General features: G+C 44.8%; 3 protein-coding genes across 16 annotated transcripts in view; 2 read left to right on the forward strand and 1 right to left on the reverse strand.

Annotated features, from left to right (window-relative positions):
• NDRG3 (NDRG family member 3) overlaps nucleotides 1-6475 on the forward strand; it is a 58509-nt gene extending 52034 nt beyond the window's left edge. The window contains exons 11-16 of one of the 3 annotated variants that reach the window (XM_053992989.1): nucleotides 391-442; nucleotides 1758-1805; nucleotides 2441-2476; nucleotides 2567-2618; nucleotides 4441-4479; nucleotides 4983-6475. In XM_053992989.1, coding sequence (XP_053848964.1) covers nucleotides 391-442; nucleotides 1758-1805; nucleotides 2441-2476; nucleotides 2567-2618; nucleotides 4441-4479; nucleotides 4983-5161 — 406 coding nt within the window. In that variant the 3' untranslated portion in view covers nucleotides 5162-6475. Of the gene's footprint in view, nucleotides 1-390; nucleotides 443-1757; nucleotides 1806-2440; nucleotides 2619-4440; nucleotides 4480-4982 lie in introns of all 3 variants that reach the window. The other 2 variants (XM_053992988.1, XM_053992990.1) reach the window with 2 other exon arrangements.
• A 557-nt stretch (nucleotides 6476-7032) lies between these two features.
• Nucleotides 7033-7968, forward strand: SLA2 (Src like adaptor 2). The gene is given in 5 exon segments (XM_053993319.1): nucleotides 7033-7044; nucleotides 7176-7317; nucleotides 7485-7533; nucleotides 7535-7609; nucleotides 7701-7968. Coding segments are annotated over 5 exon segments (435 nt in total). The 3' UTR covers nucleotides 7858-7968.
• A 3184-nt stretch (nucleotides 7969-11152) lies between these two features.
• The window catches only part of PHF20 (PHD finger protein 20), a 75416-nt gene continuing 60633 nt past the window's right edge, over nucleotides 11153-25935 (reverse strand). For 8 of the 12 annotated variants that reach the window (XM_053992976.1, XM_053992984.1, XM_053992983.1 and 5 more), the window contains 4 exons: nucleotides 23223-23418; nucleotides 20584-20983; nucleotides 18572-18755; nucleotides 11153-13049 (listed from right to left, as the gene is read on the reverse strand). In XM_053992976.1, the coding sequence (XP_053848951.1) occupies nucleotides 12886-13049; nucleotides 18572-18755; nucleotides 20584-20983; nucleotides 23223-23418 (944 nt within the window). In that variant the 3' untranslated portion in view covers nucleotides 11153-12885. Of the gene's footprint in view, nucleotides 13050-14340; nucleotides 17043-18571; nucleotides 18756-20583; nucleotides 20984-23222; nucleotides 23419-25935 lie in introns of those variants that run through there. The other 4 variants (XM_053992985.1, XM_053992981.1, XM_053992979.1 and 1 more) reach the window with 2 other exon arrangements.

The following is a 25935-nucleotide window of genomic DNA, read 5'->3' on the forward strand; positions in this document are numbered from 1 at the left end:
TTCTCAGCAAGAACTGCACCAAGCTCAAGCACTGTGAAGACTGTCCAAGACAGTCCCAGGCTGTGGTACAGGACTGTCAGCTGCAATGGGGCAGAGGTGTCTGGAAGTCCTCTCATTAAGAACACATTGAATTTCTCCAGAGGCAGGGTCAGAGGCACAACTGTGCAACAGCAGTGCCAGTTGGTGTGCATGGAGAGGACAGTCTGGGTGCATCTGCAAGTCCTGGAGAATGATTTGGTACAACAAAATGCCAGGGTGATGGCAGTCAGGGATTTTGCTGAGCCTTTTTTTCTTAACCTTTCCATGAGGGTGTTGGTTCACAGAGCTCAACCTTCTCAGAAACCCCTTTGATGCAATTGGAGTAACACCTCTGTTTTGGCTTTTGACCAGGTGCCCTGCCTTGCTTGTTGTTGGTGACAACTCACCTGCTGTGGAAGCAGTGGTATGTATCCATGAACTCTTCCCTCTTGTGACATTAGTCCTACAAGTCACTTAGCAACCCTGCAGTGCTTTCACCTTGCTCAGAATTAGTTACAGACAGTGGCTCTGTGTCCCTAGCTCTTTTCAGTCCTCCAGCTACTCATGGGAGAGCCAAGGTTCAGGGGCCCTGAATGGCCCTCAGGGCAACTCCAAGATGAGGATGGCAGAATCTGAATGAGCACCCTGCTCAACACATGATGCAAAGGACCCTGTTTGGGATCGTGCATCCTTCCCTGAGCTCTGCCAAGCTGCTGCCTGCAGTTTAGTTCAAGTCTTGAATTGCTGCTGTTTTGCTGTTACACTGGGGCTACCTAGGGATTAAAAATAACTGAGTGTGACTCCAGTTATTGTGGTGGGGAGTCAGGTAGAGCTCTCTTAGGTAGTGCATCACCAGGAAGGCAGCACTTAGGAGCTCTGACCTCTGCAGACACCCATAACCCACTTCCCTCCCAGCACAGCTATAAATGGGGCATGGCACAGGGAAGTGTGGTTGTGGTGGATGTTGCTCCTCCCTGTCAGCCAGGGATTGTGGGGAGACCAAGGGGTTGTGAACAAAACCAGCTGTCTAAAACTGTGGAAGAGTATAGGAGTCTCCTGAAGCAGTAACTTGAACCTAGGAGCCATGCATGGAGAACATTTTCTGGCCATGGCCTGTTGCTTTGGTCTGTTTGATCTGGAAGTCTGAAATTAAGTCTGCAAGTTTTGACTTTTCTAGAATACTATCCTTGAGGATTCCCATTGCTTACTGGCCACAGTACAGTACAGGATAGGGTCTTCTGCATATTAGTGTGCCTGTCTGGCTGCCCAGGTTCCCTGCCCAGAATAACCTCCCCTGCTGAGGTTGCTTTTCCTATAGAGCCACTGCCTATTCTCCTTTTGCAGCAGTCTTACAGAGAAGAGGTGGTCATGGCCTCCTTGTCTGGCCAGGGGACTTATGCTGCATTGCACAGAAGTCTCCTTCCCTCCCAGTCTTGCTGTCAGAGCACAGAAGGTGCTCCAGAGTTTTATAGTGTATCCCAAAATTAGAGGATGATTTCAGTTGAAGTCATGACCTGTCATCACAAGGTCCCTTAAATGGAACACCTGCCATTCCTCCCCAGATCTTTTATTCATTGTTCACTTCCTACATGATCTCTGCTTTCTTGCTTGGTCCTTCCTGGCTCCAGAGAAGCTACCGTTGCTGAAGACAGCCACTGCTTCTGGTGGAGCTATTCTACATTTTACATTCAAGTCTTTGAGTTTTCTGTGTGACACCATGTCCCTCTCTTTTTTCCTAGGTTGAATGCAATTCACGTCTTGACCCAACCAAAACTACCCTTCTGAAGGCAAGTGCCACTCCAGAATCATTCTGGCCAGCATAAAGACACTATTTTTGCTCATCTCCACTTAGATTTTTGCTTTCCATACATTTGGCTTTGAGAAGTTTTTGGACAGTCATTCAGGGCTGTGCTCTCTCCTCCATGGAGCCAGGGCTTGAGACGGAAGCGTTGTCAGGGAGTCCCCCAGTCCCTGCTTTATGGCCACCTTCAACTGGCAGGGAAGACCCATGCGAATTAGCAGAGATGCCCTGCCTTCACCCTGCTCTCTGCAGCAACAACATCCTTTTTCCTAGCTTTGTACTGGTCCTTTCCACCCTCACCTGTGGCCCCACAATGTGCCAGACAGCGGCTGTATGGAAGTGCAAAGTGACAGGTTTGGGCAGAGTGGCTGAGGGAGAGGTGGCTGGGAAGGTGCTGGGCTTCTGCAGTGTGGTCTGAGATCACTTGGTTACGTGGCCTCCAAGGTGCAGGGTTCCCTCAGCAGCAGGTCCCTGAAGGCCTTGCTCTGGTTGTAGAGGTAAGGTGGTGGAAACTGCAGTGTGGTGCTCTCAGCTCTGGTGGGTGGATGGTACTGGCTTAGTTTGGGGTTGTCCTCCTGGGCAGGAAGGACAGCTCAACCTACCTTTTGTTTCCTGCTGCAGATGGCTGACTGCGGGGGCTTACCCCAGGTGGTTCAGGTGAGACACACCTCGACTCTCCCATGGCATTTGAGTGGTACAGAGCCCTTTGTTCTGCTTGCACTAAAGCCACCCTCTCTGTTTCCACAGCCTGGCAAGCTGACTGAAGCCTTCAAGTACTTTGTGCAGGGAATGGGCTACAGTAAGTGGCAAACACAATTCTGTGGTTTGGAACAGGGTTGTTGTGAAGGGAGCTCAAGCTTTCTGGTCCATCTGAGCCCACTGGCATCTGTGTTCCTACCCCTGAGCTAGTGTGGTTGCCAGGAGATCCATCCATGCTGGAAAATCAACTAGTGTGCTGACATGCCTTAGCAAGCTAGTGTTGTTCCCTGACATGTGTTGGTGACTCCTTTCTGGTTGCTGGTGTTGGTAAAACCTTTTAAGTCTGTCTTTGTGCCAATCTAGAAAAATGTGTTCCCAAGAACAGCAAATCTGTGTATACCTTCTCCAAAGGGGTAGGAGGTAGCAGTGCAGCCCCATGACTAGTCTGGGTATGAGGGCTCCCCCCTTTCTCCTCAGATGTTCCTGTTTCTCTCAGACTCACCAGGGTTAAGCAATACTCCACAACAAATCCCTCTAATGGCAGAACAAGTTCCTAGGTGACTTCTGAGGCACCCAGGGAGCCCAGAGAGAGCTGTGCTTTGCACCAGTGCATGTCCTGCCCTATGGCTTCCTCACCATGCTTGGAGGCAGAAGACATTGTCACCTGTGTCAGACTAACAGCTGCTCAGCTCCCTGCCCTTGGTGTTCCTGAGGAATTGGAGGAGAAGGGCTTCTTTACTTCTTTATCTCCAAGAAGGGCTTTACTACTCAGGAACATCAGGAGAAGGACTTCTCAGTGCACTACAGCAGCTCTTTCTTGCCTACTGGGGTCAGGAGTTCCCTTTTGTAGATGATGAGCCTTCAAAAGTTGGACTTAGGGAAGGGGTTGGTTTGTGTGACTGGCTGACCACTCAGCATGGCCACCACGAGAGCTGGGACACTTGCAGTGGTGTCCTCACAGTTTTGCCAGATCATGGTCAGGGCTTAGCAGAACCTGTCCTTTTCCTTAGGACTCTGCAGGTAACACAAACATGTAGGACAGTCATGTTCTCCAATGTTGGCCAAAGGAACCTGATCCTGCAGAGGAAGATGCTGTGTGAGGAGGGGTCCCTCAGCCTCACTGAGAGTGTTTCAATATTCATGTCTCTTGTGCTCCTGGAGTTAGTAAAGTCAGCAAGTGCTGTTGTCAGCACAAGGGGGAGCAGCACTTTAGCATCACTTTGGGGGTCAGCTCTCTTGTCAATAGGACATGCAGCACTGGAGAAGGACAAGCCAATTTTCTCCTTCCAGAATTAGTAACTGGTCCCAGAATAGTTTTCCTAGCTTTCATGGACAAGACTGTGGGACACTGTGGAGTGTGGTCAGTTCTTTTGGGGAGAACAAGGTAGAAGCAAAACACAGCTGGGCACTGCTAGAAGTAGAGAAAACAGTTCTCCAGCAGCTGTTCTTGTGCCTTCTGTACATGGGCTGAAACAGCTGGATGTACTTCTGCTGACACTGCAGGTGGAAGGTACCAGCCTTGAAGGAGACTTGCAGCAGGAGTCTGATGCTGTCATCTCAAAGACATGAATTTCTGTCCTGTATATGAAGTCACACAGTATACCCCAGGGAAACCATATTTCTGTTGAGCAGGTGTGGGGTCTGCAGTGGGGAGTTAGTATCACCAGGTACAGTGTGATTTTCTGCTAAAGGCATTGAAGAGATCTGGCCCTGATGGGTTTTCGGGTGAGCTTGGCATCTCCCTGAGATGCTTATTAGCAGCTGTTCTTACAAATCCTGGGAGCTTTCAGTGCAGTGTACAAGCTGGGAGCGGAAGGAAAGGTAGCTGAAGGTCCCAGGAATAGTGCAGCCACTAGTCACACACTGCAACTAATGGGCTCTTTCCTGTATTCATCCCTTTCCTTGTCTCATGTTGTTTCCAGTCCCTTATGTGCAGCTCAGCCACCTAAGCACTGAGTCAGGTACCTCCAATTGTGCATCCACCTTGGCCCCGGTCTGTGTGCTGAATGGAATTGTTCTCCGGGTGCTTTGCTCTGTCTCAGCATGTCCTGCTGTGGGTGGGCTGATCATTGTACCATGCGTGCTATGGGTTTCCACCTTCCATTTGTATTTTGTTGATTGTTGCATGACTTCAGCTCTGTGGTTTTCTAGAGTGACTAGACTAACTTTCAAAAGGTCATCCATGCCACAGCTGCCTTGGTTTGCACAGACACTGGCCGTGGCTGCACTTGCAGAGGATCAGTTACACTGCTGGCATTTTCTCACCTTGGACCTTTTGAAATTGGGCCTTAAACATCTTGCTTTAGACATGCAGAGACTTAATTTTGGCAGTGAAGAGTGAGTACAGCTCAGTGAAGGGTACAGCTCTTTCTGTGCTTACCCAGTGACACATACCTGAGTGACTGTGGTCTTGGCTCCAGGAGCTGCCTCCTTGTCTGAGTCCCACATTTGTTCTCTCTTGCAGTGCCAGCAGCCAGCATGACCCGGTTGATGCGTTCCCGTAGCCACTCCTCCTCCAGTGTGGGCTCTGGCGAGAGCAGCCGCAGCCGGTCTCATGCCAGCACCCACGGGGAAGGGAGTGCTGGAACCCCAGAAGGAATTGACCTCCAGGCTGCACCTCAAACCATGGAAGTATCCTGTTAGGCAGGAGCCCCTCTTCTGGATTCAGACAGCTCCACTCACCCCACTGAACCCACTCAGAATTTAGCATTTCATCTGACATGGCATTAACTGTTCTCTCTAACCTGTGCATGCCCATCCGAGCAGCCACCTCCTTGGTGGTCTGTACTTGACATTACTTTGATCATTTCTGTATCCCCTTGGCATCAGAGTCTCTTTAAAACTCGTTGACATTCCACAGTCTTAGTAAGTCCCATTACTGTACATGCTGATGCCATCTCCTGTCTGTGCTGTGTATCAATCCAGATGACAGCCGTTGTCTCCCCTCTTCATTTAAATATGATTTCTGTGGCTTTGTGAGGTTTAGAATTGCTTTCTAGTTGTGCTTCTGCTAAAGGACCCTTGTGATGCAGTTGGTATGTCATTGGTGGGACATGGGAAAGTAAGACCACGAGGATGTGGCACTCCAGGCACTGGAGCAGGAAATGCAGTGTGGAGCTGTACCTGGGACGCAGAACCCACTGGAAGATCTGTGTGTCCCCAGGGCTTTTTCACATGCCATGCAGCCTGAGAATAACAAATGGTCAGGAATACTGTCTTGGTCTTACCTGTGTATGTGTGTTAAGAAGGAGCAGAGTGATTTTTTACCTGAGCCTCCTGAAAAAGCAAAGCAATTAACCAGTAAACTACACTAACAAGGTGCACTATTAACCTAGTACAAGGGATTAAACTCCAGCAGCCCTGGCTCTAGACCACTTCTGCAACCCTCTGCTGACCCAGCAGAAGAGCGAGATGCAGTGACACATAGTATCGCTGTTCTCCCCTGCCACAGGTGAATCTTTAATATTGAGCAGGTTGTGAAATGGGAAGCAGTGCCTCTTGCCAGGTGGAGATCCCAGAATCTCCTGCTCTGTCATCTTTGTGTCCAACTGCCACTGCCGCAGGCAGGATCTGCACAGGATGCAGTTATATGGGGGCAGGGAGCACCAGTAAGTGTGGCAGCCAGCAATCACACATTTTGCTGTCTTTGTGGAATTCACAACTGTGCTACCTTTTTAGACCTGGCTGGGTCACCAAGGGTGGACAGCAGATGCTGCTGCCAGGGTCTGGTGTTTATGGGAGAAAAGGGATGAGTGGTCAGGCTGCTGCAAGTCTCAATTGATAAGCAAAACCTCCTTTCCTCACTGCTGAGCAGCCCTGACCCAATGGGAACTAACTCCTCCCAGGGTCATGCTCACGTTCTGCTCCATTTCAGGTAGGGAATGGGACTGGGAGGCTCTGCCTGAGGGGAACTTTGTACCGGTTATTGAATAAAGCTATAACTGAGTTCCATTGTTATGCTGTGTGCTCTTGGTGTTTCTCTTGGCACAACCTGCACCCCTGGGGGTTTGGCAGTCTGAGTGTCTCCTGCTGTGTACAGCGAACTTGTCCCCAGGGCAGGGAGAGGACAGGGCACCAGAATAATGTGGTTGGCGGCCCTGTGGCCCCTGGCAGAAGGCTGTCCAAGGGCACTGGAGAGCTGGCCTCTGCCAAAGTGCAACTAGAAACATCCAGAATGGAAACAACAACAGGTTTACAGCAGCACAGGCTACAGGGCTGCTTCCGGGTGTTGCTGATCCCCAGTCTGTGCTGAGCCCCTTCCATGGGGCCTCAAAAGAGCAAACCACCATCAGGTTCCTGCAGCTTTGGGTTACACAGAGAAGTGACAAGACTCAGCCCACAAAAAGAAACAGGGCCCCATCACACCCTGTGAGGAGATTCTGCCAGGTGCCACTATGCAGGTGGCCGGTGGCACCAGTGCCACCTGATGCCCCAGCCATTCCCTATCACCTACATTGTTCTGAAGGTGCTCATGGCATGGGGCTGGCACAGGGGTGCTTGCAGCCACAAGGCCCATGGGGAGAAAGGTGGCTGGTTGCTGCCACCTCTGTAGGATGGTTGAATCCCTGTAGTGTGTCAGAGTGCATCAGGCAGTGGGGCTGAGCAGGACAGGGTCCTGGGACAGCCCACCAAATGCCCTTTGCCCTCTGCCTGCCAGGCTGCTATTCCCTGTTGGTGCGCTGTGGCAAGTGCTCTGCCAGTGACTCACTACCACATCCACCGGCTGTGTAATGGATGGCTTTACATCTCACCCTGGCTCACCTTCCCCAGCCTGCACAACTTGGTGGACCACTACTCTGGTAATGCCCTGCCAGCCCCCCAGCACCCTGACCAGTGTGTGGGGCAATGTCTCATGCACTGAAAGGAGAGAGGGGGAAAAGGTGGCAGGTGGTCCCTCCCCTGCTCAGGTGTGCCCAGGTTGAGGGGCAGGGCTGTACCCTCTTGATGCTGTTGGCTCCCTGCCCAGAGTTCAGTGAGGGCCTCTGCTGCCCCGTCTGAGAGCCTTGCCCATGGAAGGGCCAAGGGGGGCCCAGCCCCCATAGTACTCGCTGTCCTCAGGAAGGCATCACTCCACTGGAACAAGATTGAGAGGTGAGGGCAGCTGGGACAGGGGCTGGGCCTCCCCCCACCTGACCCTTGAGGGGCTGTGGGCTGGCTGCTGACTGCCCTTTCTATTCTCAAGCATCTCCCTCCTGTTCTCGGAGACCACATCCCCACCGGCAGCGGACTCTCACATCAGCCACGGCGTGAGGGAAGCCATCAGCTCTTACCTGATTCTCTCAGAGACTGACACCCTCCAGTCAGACCCCACAGGAAAAGTGGTTGTTATAGATGAGTAATGTAATAGTTAGCTCTGACAGTTAAGAGGTAGATATTATGTGGATGTATAGTGATGTTACTGTAATATGTTCTCCCATATACCTCTTTCCCCTCCTCCCCTCCCCCTTTGTTCTGGTTTGAAAGCAAAACTAGTGAGAGACTCCAAGTCAGAAATACAATTTATTAGGAAAAAAAAAAAAAAAAAAAAAAAAAAAACAAAAAACCAAACAACAACAACAAAACCCAACACAACCACAAAAATACATGCAGTAATTCAAAAGAAAAGCCACAGACAGAGTCAGAATACAACCTGACACCCCTTTGGCCTGTGTGTTGGTAGCAGTCCAAACTGGAGTGGCTGCAGCCCTCCTGGAGTGGCAGATGTGGTTCTGTTGGAGCAGTGATCCTGTAGAAGGGTGTAGTCTTCCTCTGAAGGTCCAGTGGAAAACCCCAAGCTGTTCCTCTTGGAAACCTGTGGGAAGGCTGCCTTTGATGTCCCCAATACCCAGATTATATCCAGTTAGGAATGCTTTAACTTTTATCAGTCATGCAGTGACATTCAAATAGGCCATTAACAGCAGATATCTCCCGGAGGAAGGATTGGTTTTTGGAACAGAGAAAGAAAACTGCCCACTTAACAGAAGATAACTGCCACACCTCTAACAGATGGCAAATAGAATACATATGGCCTTGCAATCTAGGACACCCTTGTAATAGCCTTGGTAGTCAGGGCATTTGGGAGGGTCGGCTTGTGACCAGGAGGTGCAGCATAACAACACCTGATCTCCAATCAAGATATAAGAAAGTAATCTCCATCAATGGATGGCAGAGATGGACTTGACTGACAAAACTTTGGGAGGGGCTAAGGGTATAAAAGGCAGAGCATCCATTTTGTAGATGAGCAGGTGGCTGCTAGTTACAGAGACTCCCAGCACTGAAATTTTTCCTTATTCAGTCCTTTGTTGTAATTTTTGTAAAGGTTTAATAAAGCTTTTAAATTTTTTAAAGTGAGGGTTGTTTCTCACATGATGAAGAACAGCTGAGGACAGGGTCCCCACTTGACCAGAGCTCTGTGGTGGACACCCATCCCCCAGCTCAGCCTTCTCCTATTTTCAGCCACAGTCTCTTGCTCATGCTGGGGCCCATTGACTGAAACTTGGGACAGCCAAGACCAATGCTGGGAGGCAGCGATGCTGGAGGAGGCAGCTGCCTGAAGGCCTGTCTTTCCCTCACTGGACACTTTGGGACAGGATGCATGAGCACCCTGAGCCTCACCCAACACCCAAGGGGGCAGTAGGCAGAGGCTGCACAGGGAAAGAGCCCTGTGTGCCCCACAGGCTGCAATGGGGCCCCTGGCATCTGTACTCCCACAGCAGCAGAGAGAGGATAGAAATGTTCAACAAACCAAATCCTGGCCCAGGTGGAGGAACAGCCCAAGCCTATCAAGACCTCCCAGGTTCAAGCACAACTGTTTTAGGGAAGTGGGTGTCTTTGCAGGCCTGTGAGCAGCAGCTGTGGACCATCAGAGTGCTTTCACCCCCATAACTCACCATTCTGCCTGCTGGGACCAGCAGCCAGGGGGGAAGTTCCCAGCCTTTAACTGTGCCCAAAGCAGCTGATTTTTAAACTTTTTGACGCATAGACTGTAAATTCCGTAAAACAGGATCCTGCTGGATATGCAGCAATAACCATCTGTTATAAATTAAAAGGCACCTTGTTCACAGCTGAGGTGAACCTGTTGTGACTTGTCCATGGGGCCAATTTCACCGCCACAACCTGGGGGGATTTGCTCCTGCCATGGCCCTTGGCCCCAGCTGGAGTGAGCAGGCAGCCATGGGCCAGTGGCAGTGGCCCTCAGCCAACTGTATTCAGGTAAATTCATGAGCCCAATAGGTTTAAATGTGTAATTTAACATGCACAACTGCTGTTCTAGGAAAAATGGGAAAAGAAATGGGTCTGTGCCAGGAATAGATTATTCAAAGAAGAAGAATGCAAATACTCAGGTACAGCCCTGACCCCAGATACACTGCAGGGCTGAGGGGCCTGAACAGCAGCAGAAAGGCCTCAGAGCAGCCGCTCTTCTGAGCCTCTACTTTCAACAGGTTCTTATCATAAAGCTGGAGCTTCCTCTGTGGCTAGAGGTGGCGCAGAAGCAATTTTGCTGCTTGGCACCATCCCTCTCTTCCTTCCCTCTCTGCACCCTGATGCCGGTGCAGCAAGACCTGCCCCTAACCCAAAAGCTGCAGGTATCCTACTTGGTCATGCTCCAATCCCTTCTTCATTTTCCTGTCTGATGAGCTCAATCTTGCAACCTACCATAATTTTCTTGTTTCCTTTCCCACCCAGAGCTTTACAGACCTGCTCAGCCCCAGTCTCCAGCCCAGGTGGCCTCAGCACAAAACAGGCTGGGGTTTGTCCCAGGCCTGGTCCTGCTGTTGTCACACTTGGGGCCCCAAGGTAACTCAGAGGAATTTCACATAGTTTATTTTTGCTATTGACCCACGTTGTGTGAACCAATGTGGCTCAACCTCCCTCCATCACCAATCTCCACTCAGGTTGTTGGATGCATTTACACAAAGGACCACAGTCAAGAGCCTGCTGCTCTGCCATTTGTAACCTGGAGCCACGTAAAATGGGACAGATGTGGTTGTAAAGGCTTTTCAAATCCTTCCCCCTTGCCAGCAGCCTCTGAGCCCTCCAACTTCCCTGTCCCAAAAATATCATTGTCCTGGGCACATGCCACTCATGCTGGGAAATGTCTTCCCAGGGCACTGCCAGGCCCATTCCCTGCCTCTTATGGCTGAATGCTGCAGCCTCTGAACACCACGGACACAGCAGATTTTGACAGCTGAAGCACAGAGTGAGTCCAACAGTTCCCAAGAGTAGCAGCGCTCTGCCAGCCAGAGGAGAGCAGAGCAAGAATGCTGACCATGGGGCTACTCTCCCAGGCAGTGCAGGACAGGGACGCTGAAGGCTCTGAAGTGACACAACAAGCCCCAGCAAGACCCACAAATGCTAGGGCAGGGGAGGACCCACCAGCTACCCCAGCCACTCCAGCATGGGCAGCTGTGAAGACACAGCAGGTCTTCCCCAGTGGTGCCCAGGACCCTCACAAGGGGAGAGGAGCTTCCCAGCTGCTCCCCAGTGTTCAGGGTACCTTGCAATTGTGACCTCCCCAAGAGCTGTGTCACCACTTCCTCTGGAGTGACAAGTGCTTCATCTTACAAACTCATCCCTGGAGATGAGAGTAACCCAGATTCTTGTTAACAGATCCCTTGGGGTGGATTAGAGTGAAATGATACTGAAATGCTCAATGTGTATAAATACATGTACACAGGGTTTATTTTTGAACAATTTGGTTGCAAAGGAAAGCAGGTATTTAGTAGTTTTGATTATTATTATCTATAGTAATATAACAATGAAAGCATTGCAAAATTGTCACCGAAACAGGAATAAAAGAAACTCTCCAATACCATCTTTCAAGTGTTAGAGAATCAGGCATTACTTTATTCCAGACAGGATGTGCATTAGAAATCATTCCAGCTCACCTAGTTATTTGCCAGACTTTTCACATATTTATACATTCAAAACCCGAAGAAATTCTCATTCATTGGGTTCTACGTTATGCAATTCACAGTACTTGATCTCCTATTGGATCCCTTCACCTTCAATGCTAATTTAGTTCTCATTCTTTGGTTCACTTTTATAAATGAAGGCTCCAATTTATTAATTAAAAAAAATTATTAATTGGTCCAAATAAAAATTTAGAGAATAACAACGAAAAAACCACTATCTAAAAAAGGCAGTGCCGAGCCTGGGTATCGGTGCTGGGTGAGACACAGGTCTGAGCGCTACAGCAGAGGGTCCCCTATGCTTCACACCAACTGTCCTGCCCGAGCGATTTTTATACAGCTTTTCTTGCCCAAGGCAGAGTCCCTTTTCTTCCTTTTCGGACTGCACATATTCAGGTGGAGTTCTTTCTCTGTGGCAAGTTGAACAAAACACGTCCGGAGAGTGATGAGCACCCATGATCGCGTTCCCGGAATTCGGCATTGAGACGTATCTCCCCGATGGCTCCGGCTATCTCAATCTCAGATATTTATCGCGTATTCTTCGTCCCGGTGTTCCTCAGACCGCCTTGATGGACGATCCATCTCCGGGCCGGCCACATTCATTTGATTGTAAATGAAGTTCTCCCTCCCTTGTCCAGGTGGTTTCGACATTGTGTTGCAATCCCTGTCACTGGCTTGTGCATTTTAAAACTTATAAGAGTATACCTTAACAGCACATGACTATAAAATATACGACAATTTTATTTGCAAGAATTATCATATACACATATAACATTCGCTTATCAATCTTTTTCCAGATCAGATGACTCCAACCTAACGAGGGCATATTTGTTAATGTCTGTTTATCTTCTCTGAATCTTCTTGCTACTCCCAACCTGTAGATGTTATTTTTGTTGATTGAAGCCTATCAGGCCTCACTGAGTGAAATTCAAACCCTCGATGAGTACAGTCTTTTGAAGAAAAACCTCAATTCCATCCCCCTGACCCCCCCTTCCCCTTTGGCAAAGGCAAACAAACACATGACTAAAGTTTCTTCGAAAATTGTGGAAGTTACATCATTTCCAGCAACAAAAAAACACTAAAATATCACCCAAGGACATGTGTAAGAGAAAAAAGAAAAGGAGGGAGGGATGAGAAGGTGAAAATCTCACCACCCAGTCGGCCTTCAATGAGTCTTGATAGTTGGAGCTTAGCATTTTTCCCTGCAGCAGCATTTGCTGGGATCAAAGGGATTTCAAGGAGATGCAAAGCAGGCAAAGTGTCTTCATCAGCTCAGAGCCTCTGTGCAAAGGACATGGCTGTGCCCGGAGCCCATTCTCAGAGCAGCATCCACCCAACCCTCACCTCAAGGGCACAGAAACCATCTGTTCAGGAGCTGGTCCTTCGTCTGTATCAAGCTCCATGACTTACTCACCAAGTCACCAGTCTGGAAGCCCTGAAGGAACAGAGTTTCCACTCCCAAGCCCACGCAGCCCCTCAGAATTGGGTGTGGAGCACTGCAACACTCCATGGCCCCTTCCAGCCTCTCCTTTCAAACACCCCAATGGCACACAAGCACCACCAGTAGGAAAACTCCACAGCAGGACAGGATGAATCCCAGTTTTGCTGGTTTGTTCTCAGTTTTTCTGTCTGCTTGTATGCTGTAAAAGGAAAACAAAGTGGTATTTACTGTTGAACTGTTTCAACGACCTCGTTCTGGGTTACTTGCAGCTGGTATTACCCAGACGAGAGCTGTACAGAGTTTTTTCCCTTCACAAGAACTGCTGTGTAACCAGAAGGATTAGCATAAAGCTGTGAAACACTGCTGAACAACTGCAATGGCCTGCAGTGCACCAGAACCCCACTGGGAAATCAGAGCAAGGACCACCCACAAGCACTCCCACAGCTGGATGGAACAGCAGGCAGCTGCAGCATGGATGGTGCATGGGCCATCAGAATGGGCATGAACATGACACATGGGCTGGACAATGATCAACAGCAGATCCTATAATTACAGATGATGTTTTGGTCAAATAACAGTGAGAATATGGTGACTGCCCACATGAAAGCCCACTGTTGACTGAGAGCTGCCTCCTTCTCTGAGTCTGCATCTACAGAAATCTTCTCATCAGGCAAGTAAATAAATCAAGAGGGCACATCAAAACATGACAAGCCACAGCACACATCCCACTGAATTATGATGACACTGTGCAGTGAGACACACTGAGATCTGCCATCAATGGCTCAAGTCTCTCCAGGCTTAAAACAGCCAGGCTCCAGCAGTGATGCACACTCCAGCCTTAAAATCCACGTTCACAAGAATCCTTTTTAATTTTTTTTTTTTTGAGAATGAAGTTAGAACGCAAAATTTGCTAGGTCAAGGGAATACATCCGCTTTCCTCCCACTGGAGAAACTGAGAGGGAAGAGATGGAACCTGAAGGTTCATCAATGCCTGCCGCTGCCTTCAGGCACACCTGGGCTGCTCCAGCCCTCCCCAGCTTCCTCCTCTTCCCATGCATTTTCTCTGTGTGGATTGTTCAACTGCACCCAGAGCTCCTTTCTTCACACCATCGCTGATGCTGTGTGTCCTCTGCCTTGAGCCGCTGTGGCTGCCCCTGACAGGCTGCTCATCCAAATAGAACAAAAATTAGGGTCAGATCACACATACTAGGTACTAATATATTACATATATTGGTACTAATATAATACATATTAGTATTATACATTAGAATTTGGGAACAAAATGTATGAGCTCCTCATTAAACAATATCCAACACACTATTAAGGATATTTATATAACATAGATCTGGGAAATAGTAATTTCCAGACTTTTGCAACGGTTAAGAGATATATATACCTGACAAACTACAGTACTTGCATTTCAAAGTGATGTGAAGGAAAAAATTCCAAAATTACTTTATCATTAATTGAAACAAAGACTTTACTAAGAATTTAAACAACAAAAACCTATTTTTTATTTATTCCAAACACCAAGATACAGAAGTTTTCAAGTTTTCCAAATATTGCTCCAAAACAAAATTCTATGTACAGCCCCCCTTGGTTCTAATAGTGCATCAACAAACACATGTGTACCCACAGTGCAATGTTTGCTCAGTTCATCAAGGCTCCACATTGCATTCACTTACCAGTGATTTAAAGAAATAAAAAAGTGACCTGTCAGCCTGAACAGTTGGTCCAGACTAAAAAAAAACAATGAGGAAACTTGCAAAAAAAGGGACAGAAATGAATCCAGGCAGAGCACAATGAAGAATCTTCCCTGAATACGAGAAGTACTACTGTATTTTAAATAAATATTTTCAGTCTTTATCTGCAAGGGCTTCCCCAGCACTAGTGAAGGGATGCAAGTCTCCAGGGTCTGCAACTTGATGTACCCATGGGAAATGCCATTTCTTCCAAACCTCCAATACTGCCCTGAGCAAAAATAAACTGACAAGTGAAAATACACAATGAGCACACAAAAGCCATTGCTTGAGAAGAAATCCCCCTTTGGAGCAATAAGCCAGCTCAGAGACTGAGTGCTTGAATGCCCTCAGACTGGGAGCACAACCAAGCTGTTCCCACAAAGCTGTGTCCTGCTTTACAGACTGTAACCACAAACACCTCTTCTGGTCTATTTCACCTGAAAATCACCAGCTGCCTGGGAGGCTCCTCTGATGCTGTTCTGGTTGTCTGGTCACCACCACCTCCTCCAGAACTACATGAGCTCAGGTACCTGACAGGAATGAGCCAAGGTGTAAGCATTGGTCTCATCTTCAGAGAGCCCAGTGATCCTTAAAATACCATGTAAACTTTATTCCAATTGTGTTACAGAAATGAAAGTTTGTTTTTCTGCTCTGTTGAATACGTTGTATTCACTACATACCAACATAGTAATATAAAACTGGGAGACAAATTATTGCCTGAACTGAATCTTGGCATAAAAGTCTTAGTTACCACCTAGAGCAGCCTAATTATTTTGTTTTCTGAAGGAAATAAAATATTCACCATGTAGAGACTGTAACTCCTACAATACTACTGGGTATTTCAAATTTCCATTATTCTTTGCAGAATAAAAACATTGCAAATATATATTCAAAATTAGTAATTTGTACAGATATGGGCCTTTCCATTACAACTCTTGTTTGAATGTTACCTTTTGGTAGTACCACTGCACACAATAAAATAAGGGTAACAAATCCAGTTTTTTAAGGATACCCTCTCACTGCAAAACCAGCTCACTGTGTTCCACAGGGAACTGAACTCAGCAGCGTCTGTGAAGGAAAACTGAACTTACAGCCATTATTTCAGGAGTGGTGATCTGCAGCTGAAAGACTCTGAACCTCTCAAATGCTCACTACATTCCAAAGGTTCTTTATAACCTGACTGAACATCAGCAGCCTTGTCACCTCTATCACAAAGGAAATATGAACTGAAAATTAAAACTTAAGGTATAAAAAGGGACTTTGTGAACATTTAAGATAATAACCCACTCACTGTCTGCAAGGACAGCACCTCATGCATAGATCTTGAGGCTTTATTTACACAAAAACTGATTCCCAAAACCACACATTCATAGCATGTCTTTACAATGAACACATCCAGAGTATTGAAAAACATCTAGATTTCCAAACATAACCGGAATGGCAATTATTAACAAATGGGTAGAAAATGTATCACATCCATGACAGACCATGCTGCAGTCTGAACTCAGAGCGTGGCTCCAGTCCTTTCCCGGCGGCATTCCATACGGCTGCAATGAAGGGATCCCCCCAGCAACTGCTGCAGGAGGCACAGGATAGGCAGATTTAAGAGCTCAAGAATACACATAAACACCACCTTCATGGGCTTCCCCAGTACCAAGTCATGTGACAGTGAGAGGATAAATATGGAAAACAATCATTTATTCTGAAAATAAGTGCAATCCACCTGTGACCTCCTGCTACATTATTTACTGTAACAGAAGTGTGGGTCAGGCCACTGTTACTTGAAAACCTCCACATAACACTTAGAGTCAAGAGCTGGACATTCATACTTACTAAGTCTGAAACTGTTATAACATCTCCTAATGATTAAATACTGAGTGCTAGTATGCATAAACCAGAAGAAATAAAACATGACATGAGTCACTTAAACTATGCAAAGTTATTTACAACCCCTGTCAACCAAATTTTTTTGGCTCTTAGAACTCTGTTCTTCAGTGGCACAATTTTTAGTCAATTTAAGCATGAAAAAGTCTACCGTTTTGATAAGCAACTTGTAGGGAGTGAAAATTTCAGTGTAACTTATCAACCAACAGGCAACTTCTGGAGACAAGAGTATGACCTTTTCCACAGCATTATAATTGTCTAATAGACCTGAAATAACCTTTTGCTCTTTTTTGAACACTTCTTCACAAGTCCCTGAAGTCAATCTGCATCCCATGCAACCAGCATGCTAGTTTAAAGTACAGATTCAGATGTGCTCCCATCAGACACTCCAGCTTTGCAGTCACAGCCCAGAGCTGTCCAGCCTCATGTGGAGCAGCACAGCGCGATCTGCTGCACTTTGCCCAAGTCTGTTATCAGCTGCTTTATGCAATGTTTGAGCTGGGGGAGTCGGGCCAGTGGTTCTGGGGGTTGCAGCTCTCCTGTGTAATCCAGCCAACTCTCCAGAACTGCAAAGGAAACAAAATCTGTCACTACTGCAGTTCTCAGCAAACAGCTCATCTGAAGTCACAAAATAAGAATTCTTTAAATCTTTTGTAAATCTTGAGAAGGCAGTGGGCAATATTCTTATTGTTATTTGAGAAATCATAAAACTGAACACCTCACACCAATCTTTGCAAGTAACTTTTCATATATAACCAAATAATTCACATGGGGATGGGGGGAGAAGTTGCTGCTCCTAGGAAAAAGCAGAGAAGGAAAACCCTGGACCAGACATTGTGAAACCTCATGCTAAATTTCTTCTGACCTGTGTCAATTTCAGGGCAAAGACGCTGTGGTACAGGAGTTTACACCATCAAAAATGGGATTATCATAACCAAAGAAATCTGTCATCAATACAGAACACAACTGACCAAGACAGAACTGGGTAACACAAAACAGGGATGAAGATCTAAAGCTCGAATCAGCAGAGTGCTCCACAAGGAAAATAAACTCCTGCTTTAAAAAGCTTCTCAGTGGGAAACAAGAAATCCCACTGAGCAGAAGACAAGTCAAGTGACAATGTAACACGCTCACTAGGAAGGTGGTCAGGTTGGACTATGATGAGTTCTGGGGATGTTGACAGTATTGCAGATGGAAACTGAAACCTTGAAGACAAAATAAATACCTCTACCAAGAGCAACCACTGCCACCAACCAGATCAACAGGTAAATTTTACCCATGCTGCTGCAGAACCAGCAGCATCACTGGTTCTGACACATCCCACCTTGGAGTAAGAAAGTTCCTGCTCAAAGCAGCAACACACTGCACAGACCCCTGCTCAGCAGCAGGTACAAAGAGTCTAACTTTTTGGAACCAGAGCTTCTTTAGGCAATACAGCCCTGACTGATCTTCTTTACCTGAAACAGCCCTTTAGTGTCCAACTTTTCAGTACCTTACTTACAAAGAGAGGGCTCTTACTTGGGCAGAAGTTGGATTCCCCTGGAAGTAAAGCTGCTGTTATAACCACTACACAACCAATGGTCAGACTTAACAATGTAAAGAAGACTATCTTGAATCACTTTATGCAACACAAAGGGTTTGTAAGTTTCCCATTACTACGAAAATCTGAAAAAACATTTAAGTGAAGAATTTGGAAGAGAGAGGAAAGGATAAGAGCCTTGTGCACTGAAGAGGCCACTCAGAATGGGCTAACATAGCCAGCAAGGCCCTGAAGAACAGAGAAATGCAGACACACAGAAGAGTTTTGGAGAATGACACAAACCTAATCCCAAAAAGACACAAAGATGTTCCAGTACAACATCTGATACAACTATTTAGAGATGACCTAACTAGAACTTGTTCTGTGAAATTCTGTTCTTTGTTTTAAAATCCACCTCCTACATCAGCAGCATGTCTGTTTTCTATTTAGAAAATGTGATAATGAAACATTAATCTCTTTGTACACCTGAGGAAGTAAAATTCTGGTTAACGTGTTTTGAACAGGTAGTTCAGTAAAAAAAAAAGAAAGTTTTTAAACTAGAATAACACTACTTACCATCTAGCTCCTTCTCAATGAAATCCATTCTGTGTATGACTTCATCTTGAAGAGATTCCACGTGAGCTAAAAGATTAAGCTGCCACTGCAGCTGTGAGTTCACTACTCCTTCTTTATCTTTTTCCAGCAATTTCATTTCAATAGCTTCCTCTGGAGAGACCTTCTTAGAAACAGACTCTCTCACCTAGCAGAAACACACACATTAAATGCTTGTTACAGTGAAAGAGAATTGGAGAGCCGAACTGCCTGAGTCCTCCCAGTCCCCTGTAATCGCTGAGCTCATCACAGACCAGTGAGTGAGACACAGACCATATACAGACACTAACCTGGTTTAGGTAAGAAGATCTAAATACAAACATATTTTTATGGGTATTTTGCTAAAAACTATTTGTACTTCACAAGCATCTGGTTTTCTGAAGGTAACATACACATGTGTAGTTATCTCCCTGCCACTTTTCATCTGGAAGATCCTGACTGATCTGAACTGCATCTGTGCGTCTCAGGGAATGCTGAAGCTGTTTTTCACCTGACAATTACCAACTAAAGAGCAAACAATTCAGGAGTGAAAAGGGATTTTTCCTTAAGGAATCTAATCTAAATTCTACTAAAACTTTTGCTGAACCATCTCCAAACAAGCATTACCACTCCTTACAAAACTTGACTACAACATCAGCAGTGCTCATTCTCCTCCACTACTTTTCTCAACCTTCTGCTGAAATACAGCCCTTTAAAAAAACACTCTTTAAGACTGAAGAACTAAAATATTTGCCTTTCTAGGAAACATTGCACAATCTCAACAGACTGATAGAGAAGTTAAAAGTAGCAAATTACAACTTACGTATGGATGAAATAAGAGCTATCCTAACCTTTAATCTAAAAAAAGGGCGCTGGTATTTAATGGAATCATACAATTGTACAATAGTTTGGGTTGGAAGAGGCCTTTAAAGGTCATCTAGTTCCAACACCTGCCATGGGCAGGGACACCTTCCACTATCCCAAGTTGCTCCAAGCCCCGTCCAAGCTGGCCGTGGACACTTCCAGGGATCCAGGGGCAGCCCCAGCTTCTCTGGGCACCCTGTGCCAGGGCCTCACCACCCTCACAGGAAGAATTTCTTCCCAATACCCCATTTAAAATCTAGACTCTGTCATCTTAAGGCCATTCCCTCTTGTCCTGTCCTCCATCCCTTGTCCCAAGTCTGGTTCTCCAGGAGCCCTTTAGGCACTGGAAGGGGCTCTCAGGTCTACCTGGATCCTTCTCTAGGTGAACACCCACAGCTCCCCTAGCCAGGCTCCCCTAGAGCAGAGGGCTTCACTCCCAGAGGAGTTTCATTTCCCAGAGGGTTTTCAGTATTTCTCCGCCCACATTTCATAGGAATTGGTATTAATAGAAGCAAATTTTTTACACTGGAGAGCAGAAAGGCCTCTACTAGGCTGACAGAGCTGACAATGAGAACCAAGCATTGAAAAGCTAAACCTGAAGTGCTCCAGTAGGAAGAATATACAGGACTATTCCATGGTAATCAGTCTTAAAAAAAAAATCACTTCGGGCTGACACCTTTTTTTCCTTTCAATCTTGAAATGCTGCCTGGAAAACCTAACATTAATTTAGCTATTAGACAGAATAAGGAAACAAGATGGACATAATCAGAAGCTGGCCTACCAGTGTATTTCGTAGTATCATACATGCTTGGCCTGTTCTCTCTGCTAGTGGTTATGTTTCACTTAACACACAAAAGTAAGCATCAATGAACTACCAGTGGACCATAATGCATGGTCCACACTCTTCAAACAACTTGAGGTCCAGAAGTCAACCTAGATTTTTTAATTATAATATAAAATGAAGGAGTTGATCACATTTATCATTTATTTGTTACTGGCAACTTAAATTAAACAGTCTAACAAAAAAAAAAATAAACACAAACAGACCAAAAAGTATTAAAAAAGGCTGAGGTTTGCAGGTTGCCAAGAAAACACATGCTCTTTACCAGAGAGGGCTATTTTAATAAAAATACCTTAGAGTAATTGTGTTTAGATTCATTTTCCATCTTGCATATTTCTTGGTCCAGATTCCAGCCAAACCTCTCTGAGAAGGTATCATCCCCATTTTCCCTTATTCTGTTTACGCCATCATCCATGGCTGAACCTCTTGTTTCCACAACCAGCCTCTGCTCTATGGCAGGGTAGTAGGCCCGAGGCTTCTGGTAACAGTGTTCACTTGTAATGTAAGATTCCTCCACAGAAGGAATTGTTGAGGGTTTCTCAACTGTCCCATTCCAAGTTCTGTAACTTGCTGTCTCCTCTTTGCAACAGTTTTCCTCAAAGTGAATGATGTGTTTTGTATGGATTTTTTCATCCACTGTGATGTGCTTCCATGGATGACACCAAAGCTTTAAGTCAGGGTGTTCTTTATTTCTGTTCAAACATAAAAAAGTAAACCATCCTATTGAAATGCCAAAGAGACTAAGCAAACTACCCTCTTGCACAAAGAAACTAAGTAATAATTAAGCAAAAAAAAAAAAAAAAAAAAAAAGCCAAGTGTTTGGATTAAGAAAAAACTTGAAGGATAAGTTGCGAACAGACACATACAACTTCTCACCAATGTTGGCCCTTCACGGAACATTTTGCTTCAATATTTTCAATTTATTAGCAGCAGAAATTAATTTTAACTGGACTATTTTTAGTAAAGGTATGGTGCACCAACACTGTACATTGTAGTGGTATTCCATAGTGGCCACAGTTCCCTTCATCTGTTCTTAGAAAAATTCTTATTTTAATTGTCTTCAAATTGACTAATACATTATTTATTCCAGCAGAAGGGACAACTTTAGATATCAGATTATTACAGATATAACAAACGAAAGATTCAGAGTGAGCATTGTAACCCCTGTTCTTCCTTCTGTAAGGCATCAAAACAGCAGTAAAAGGAGAGTAAAGCACAATACTCTGCTATCTTCAAAGGGCTGGCAGCTCATCTGCTACAGGCTGCAGGAAAACAGCAGAGCAAATCCTGAATCTAAAGCACCTGCTGCATTGAGCTGCACAGGAAGGGGGGGCTGCCCTCAAGCCCCCCGCTGCTTCCTTGCAAAGGTGGATGGACTTGCTCTATTCAGCTGATCCAGCTTTTCTAGCTGTTCACCTGGAAAAGTGAAAGCCAGGTGTTCATTTACCAAAGCTTTCTGCTTGAGCTCCACTCATCTGCTACACCTGAAGAAACTGTATTTCACTCAAAACAGAGCAAGGTATAATTTTACAAAAGACAGATTTTTTTTTTTTCTGAAAAATGATGCACCAGTTACCTAAGGATGAAAATTCAAATGCTAATACTTGAATAACCTTTTAACTCCTGCCTGCTGAAGGTTCACCCTCCCATGGCACTGCCAGGGTCACCTGGGGTCCTTTGCCACCTCCTTGAAACACTGAGCAACCACCCTGAAACACTGAGCAACTCCTAACAATTTCAGGCACCTGTGAAATCATCTTCTCTCTATCTGTTGATCTGCATCAACAATATAATAATTCTAATTCAGCAATTTTTCAAATCCCTTCTAATTTATATCGTGATAAAGAAAACAGCAGCTGAAGCTTTTAACCAGATGAGCCAAACAGTACTGCACCTCACCTTTAAGTAAGCCAGGCCATCATACTGGCTTCAGCATGGGAAAGAAAAGGAACAAAACCTGCAGCACCCATCACATATACGCCCAGTGCTCCCTACCTCAGTACTATGTAAATCTCAATTGAAAACTGGAAAGCCTGAAACTCAAATGTCACTCTTTACAAAAAGGCCCAAGGAATGGCCTTACAGTATTTGTTTCAGTCTCCAAAAAAGAAAGAGATTACTTAGAGATCTAACTAAAGGATCCTATAATGGAAAAGCAAAACCCTATGTTAAAATGGCTCCTGTCTTGCTTTAAGCATTATTCCATGTCAGTGGACCTCCTGCATTACCACAGATTAGGGGAAAGGGTCTAAAGAATGCCAAAATCACTTTGTTTTCCAAATAGCTGCTGCCTTGCAATTTATTAACTAATAAATTACAATTATGGAATTCAATAAATTTAAAACTGCTGGATTTGAGTTAATTTTTTTTCAGTCATCAGAACCCAAGGATGACTTTAAATAGGAAAATACACAAAAAAAAGTCAACTTGATAGAAAAAAAATATTTTATGTAAATAATTGTTATTTTCTGAAGATATAGCTGAAATGACTTTCAGAAATGAAGAGCTGCATGTTGCTGAGAGTGCAAACACTCTCCCACTGCACCAAAACAAGATACTGTACCAAACAAAAATATCTGATTCCTCTTGGACAAGCTATGACCAGATTTTCTGGAATGGAGAAAGCAAGCTGCAAAAATGGTGCCATGGCTTATAAGTCTATCCTGTTCTTACTTAAAATTTGGGTGATTCAGGAAAAACTGTCAATAGTTTTATTAGTTTAACCCTTTCTATACACATTGTCCATTTACACTCAACCCACTTAAAACAGTTTTCAAACAGCCAAGTCCTTTCTCAAGATCACATCAGCAATTCAAACTATGTTATAAATCCACAGAGTACAAATTCAAGTCTGAATTTCTGGTTATTTTTATACTTGCAGTCTAAAATTCCCGAGGAGAACGTGCCGGCTGGTACTTAAATACTGCTTACTGTAATATGCTCATCTTCAGCTGCAGCCCGTGCAGGACTTCGATCACTCGCTGTACATCACCAAGCAGCTGGTGAGTGGCCACTATCTTCTTGGCATTCTGATGGGAGTAATTTTCTTCCAAAAATGCTAAGCCATGCATGTGACCATTACTTAACCACTCCTTTTCATACCAGTACTTTAAGCTGGACCTCTGACCTGAAGTGACAGTAATGAGTGAGTTAAAATGAAATGTTGACATTGCTGGTAGTAATTCTGATTACCTCTAGGTACTGTAACAGCTTATTTGTTCTTATCAACAGAACCAAAGAAGATCCTGTAACAGCAGACATAACCAATGAAGAAGTGAAGAACTTGTGAAGTAAGAAGCCAAAAACCTCTGCCCAACTGTAAAAAAATTCAGACCCCCAACTTCCACCAAAAGACATCCACAACAGGCAGTTACAGATGAGGCTGAGAAAGGTGTATTTTTAGCAGGGTATCACACTGTCTAGTCTAACCATGGTTATGACAGAAGTTACAGTCTGACTGTAGCTCTTTGCAGACAGTAAAATGCAGAAAAAGGCAATCAGCTTCCCAGTGGTCTTGTTTTTAACTTCAACATGTATTATTACAGTTGTGCAAAAATACATTTTGAAGGAATCAAGGAAAAGGTTCCGATAGAAAACTTGCCTAAGTCAAGCTATTAATAATGATAATTCTCTCTTAAGAGAGATCAGTATTATCTCTTGATACTGAATATCAGCAACAGCTGAAATAAAACAGTGTTGAATGTGATAAATGCATCAACAGAAGTAACTTAAACTGCCAAACAAATGGTATTACAAGGCAAGATGCTTGCTAAATTGCAAACACACACAAAAAACCTTCACGTTAAATACCTAACAAAAGCTCCCCCATACCCTGTAAAATGTACATTTACTACAGATATTCTCAGTGGACAGCTCACCACCCAGAGGAACAACCAAATCAGTCACTGCCTATGTACAGCCCAGGCAGCAAGCCCACAAAACCAGAGATAAAACTGGAGCACAGACTGGGAACCATAATCGCAAAAAGGTCTCCAATATAAGCAGGTTAACATTGACTAGAGGAGAAGCTAAAAAAAAAGAAAAAGGGAGTTACTAGGCAGCAGAGTAAGACTGCGCTACATAGAAATCCATGGGTATTAGGTGGCATTAGAAATCATGACAGGGTAAAAAATAATTTTGAGAGATGTATCAGCTCAACCTTCCAGGTAGATACACTCTATCAAGCAGGAAGGCAAGCAGAATTTTTGGTATGGTCAGAACCACATTGGAGACACTCCTGGCCACCTGCACTGGCCCTCCCTCATTAATTTCTGCATTAGAGAAGCTGACATCTGTCACAGAAAGTACAGTTCAGTCCACAAGAGTAACATAGAGACTTTGAGAGCTTCATGGTCACCTGAACAACTGAGGTGATGTGCACCCTGAGATAAAAAGTGCTCCCTTTTGAAGTATATGACCTTAAGAGGAGACACCACAATTGCCCACAAGCAATTGTGCCACATAATCACCTTGATCATGTTTAAGCAAGGGTAAATGTTAACAAATCTCTTAAAAATCCTACCCGACTCAAAAAGACCCGAGTAAAACAGCAGTTAGTACAATTTTTAGACAAAATTACACTAAATTTGCTTTTTACTTCTAATCAAATGAGTGGTGCTGTGACAAGTCCCAGCAGTTTAGACTGGGGAAAGCTCCTAAGTAAGAGTTTGCTGAATAGCCATGCTCAGTTTTAAAAGCCACTTCTTTGTAGATTCATACAGCCTATTAGCTCAGTTCAAGCCAAAACCAAGTCACTGGAAAGCCATCTTTGCAGTCAAAAAGTTGGACATGTTTTCCTTTTTCAAGACAGAGGTAAAAATTAAGTCCCCTCCAATGTAAACTTCAGAATCTTCAAATGAATATTTAATGATGAATTAAACAAATGAAGCTGTAATCAGTTTCTGCACAAAAGCAGTCATTCAAGTGTGATGACACAACTTCAGTTTGCAAGTGCATTTTAGTTCCATTTAAAACTACCTTCAACTGACATAAAGCAAAATATCTTTAACAGAAGGTTAAAATTCCAGAAGCAAGATACTCGAAAGAAATCTTAAAATACACTGCTGTCTCAGTAGTAAAAGTTTAAAATTTAGGTGTAGCATGTCTTCATTGCTGAGAGTACAAACAACAGTAGTAAACACACTAAACAAATGTATGAGTTGAAGTACAAAAGAGTTGGTAGCTTTCAACAGCCAAGAAAACCTGGGATCACAATCCAAATATGTATATAAAGCAAAAAAGTCTTCTAATCAGGTGAACAGAGATCCATTTTCTTGCCATTTATAACCACGGACTCAAGTCCAAATCTCATTCATTTTCACTTTTGGCAAGGCTTTGTAATAAATACAGTAGAAAGTCAGAAAATATTTGTCTAAATGTAATTTTACCTACTGTGTAAGATGGACTAAGATGTGAGAAATGGATTTGTAAAGGATTCTCAAAACTGGACAGAAAGCTCACACAGTCTTGTACATCTGTATGCAAACTCTGAGATAAGGTGTGCTGAATTAGAAAGGCCATGGAATAGAGATGACATGGTTGAGAGATTGAATTAGAAACAAGTTTCAAATGATGGCTTGTAAAAAGACCAGATAATTTTTGAGAATTAGAACTATGAAAGATGCATTGTAGGAAGACCATGTAG

This window comes from Vidua macroura, chromosome 17 (assembly GCF_024509145.1).
Source record: "Vidua macroura isolate BioBank_ID:100142 chromosome 17, ASM2450914v1, whole genome shotgun sequence".
NCBI classification, from domain to species: Eukaryota; Metazoa; Chordata; class Aves; order Passeriformes; family Viduidae; genus Vidua; species Vidua macroura.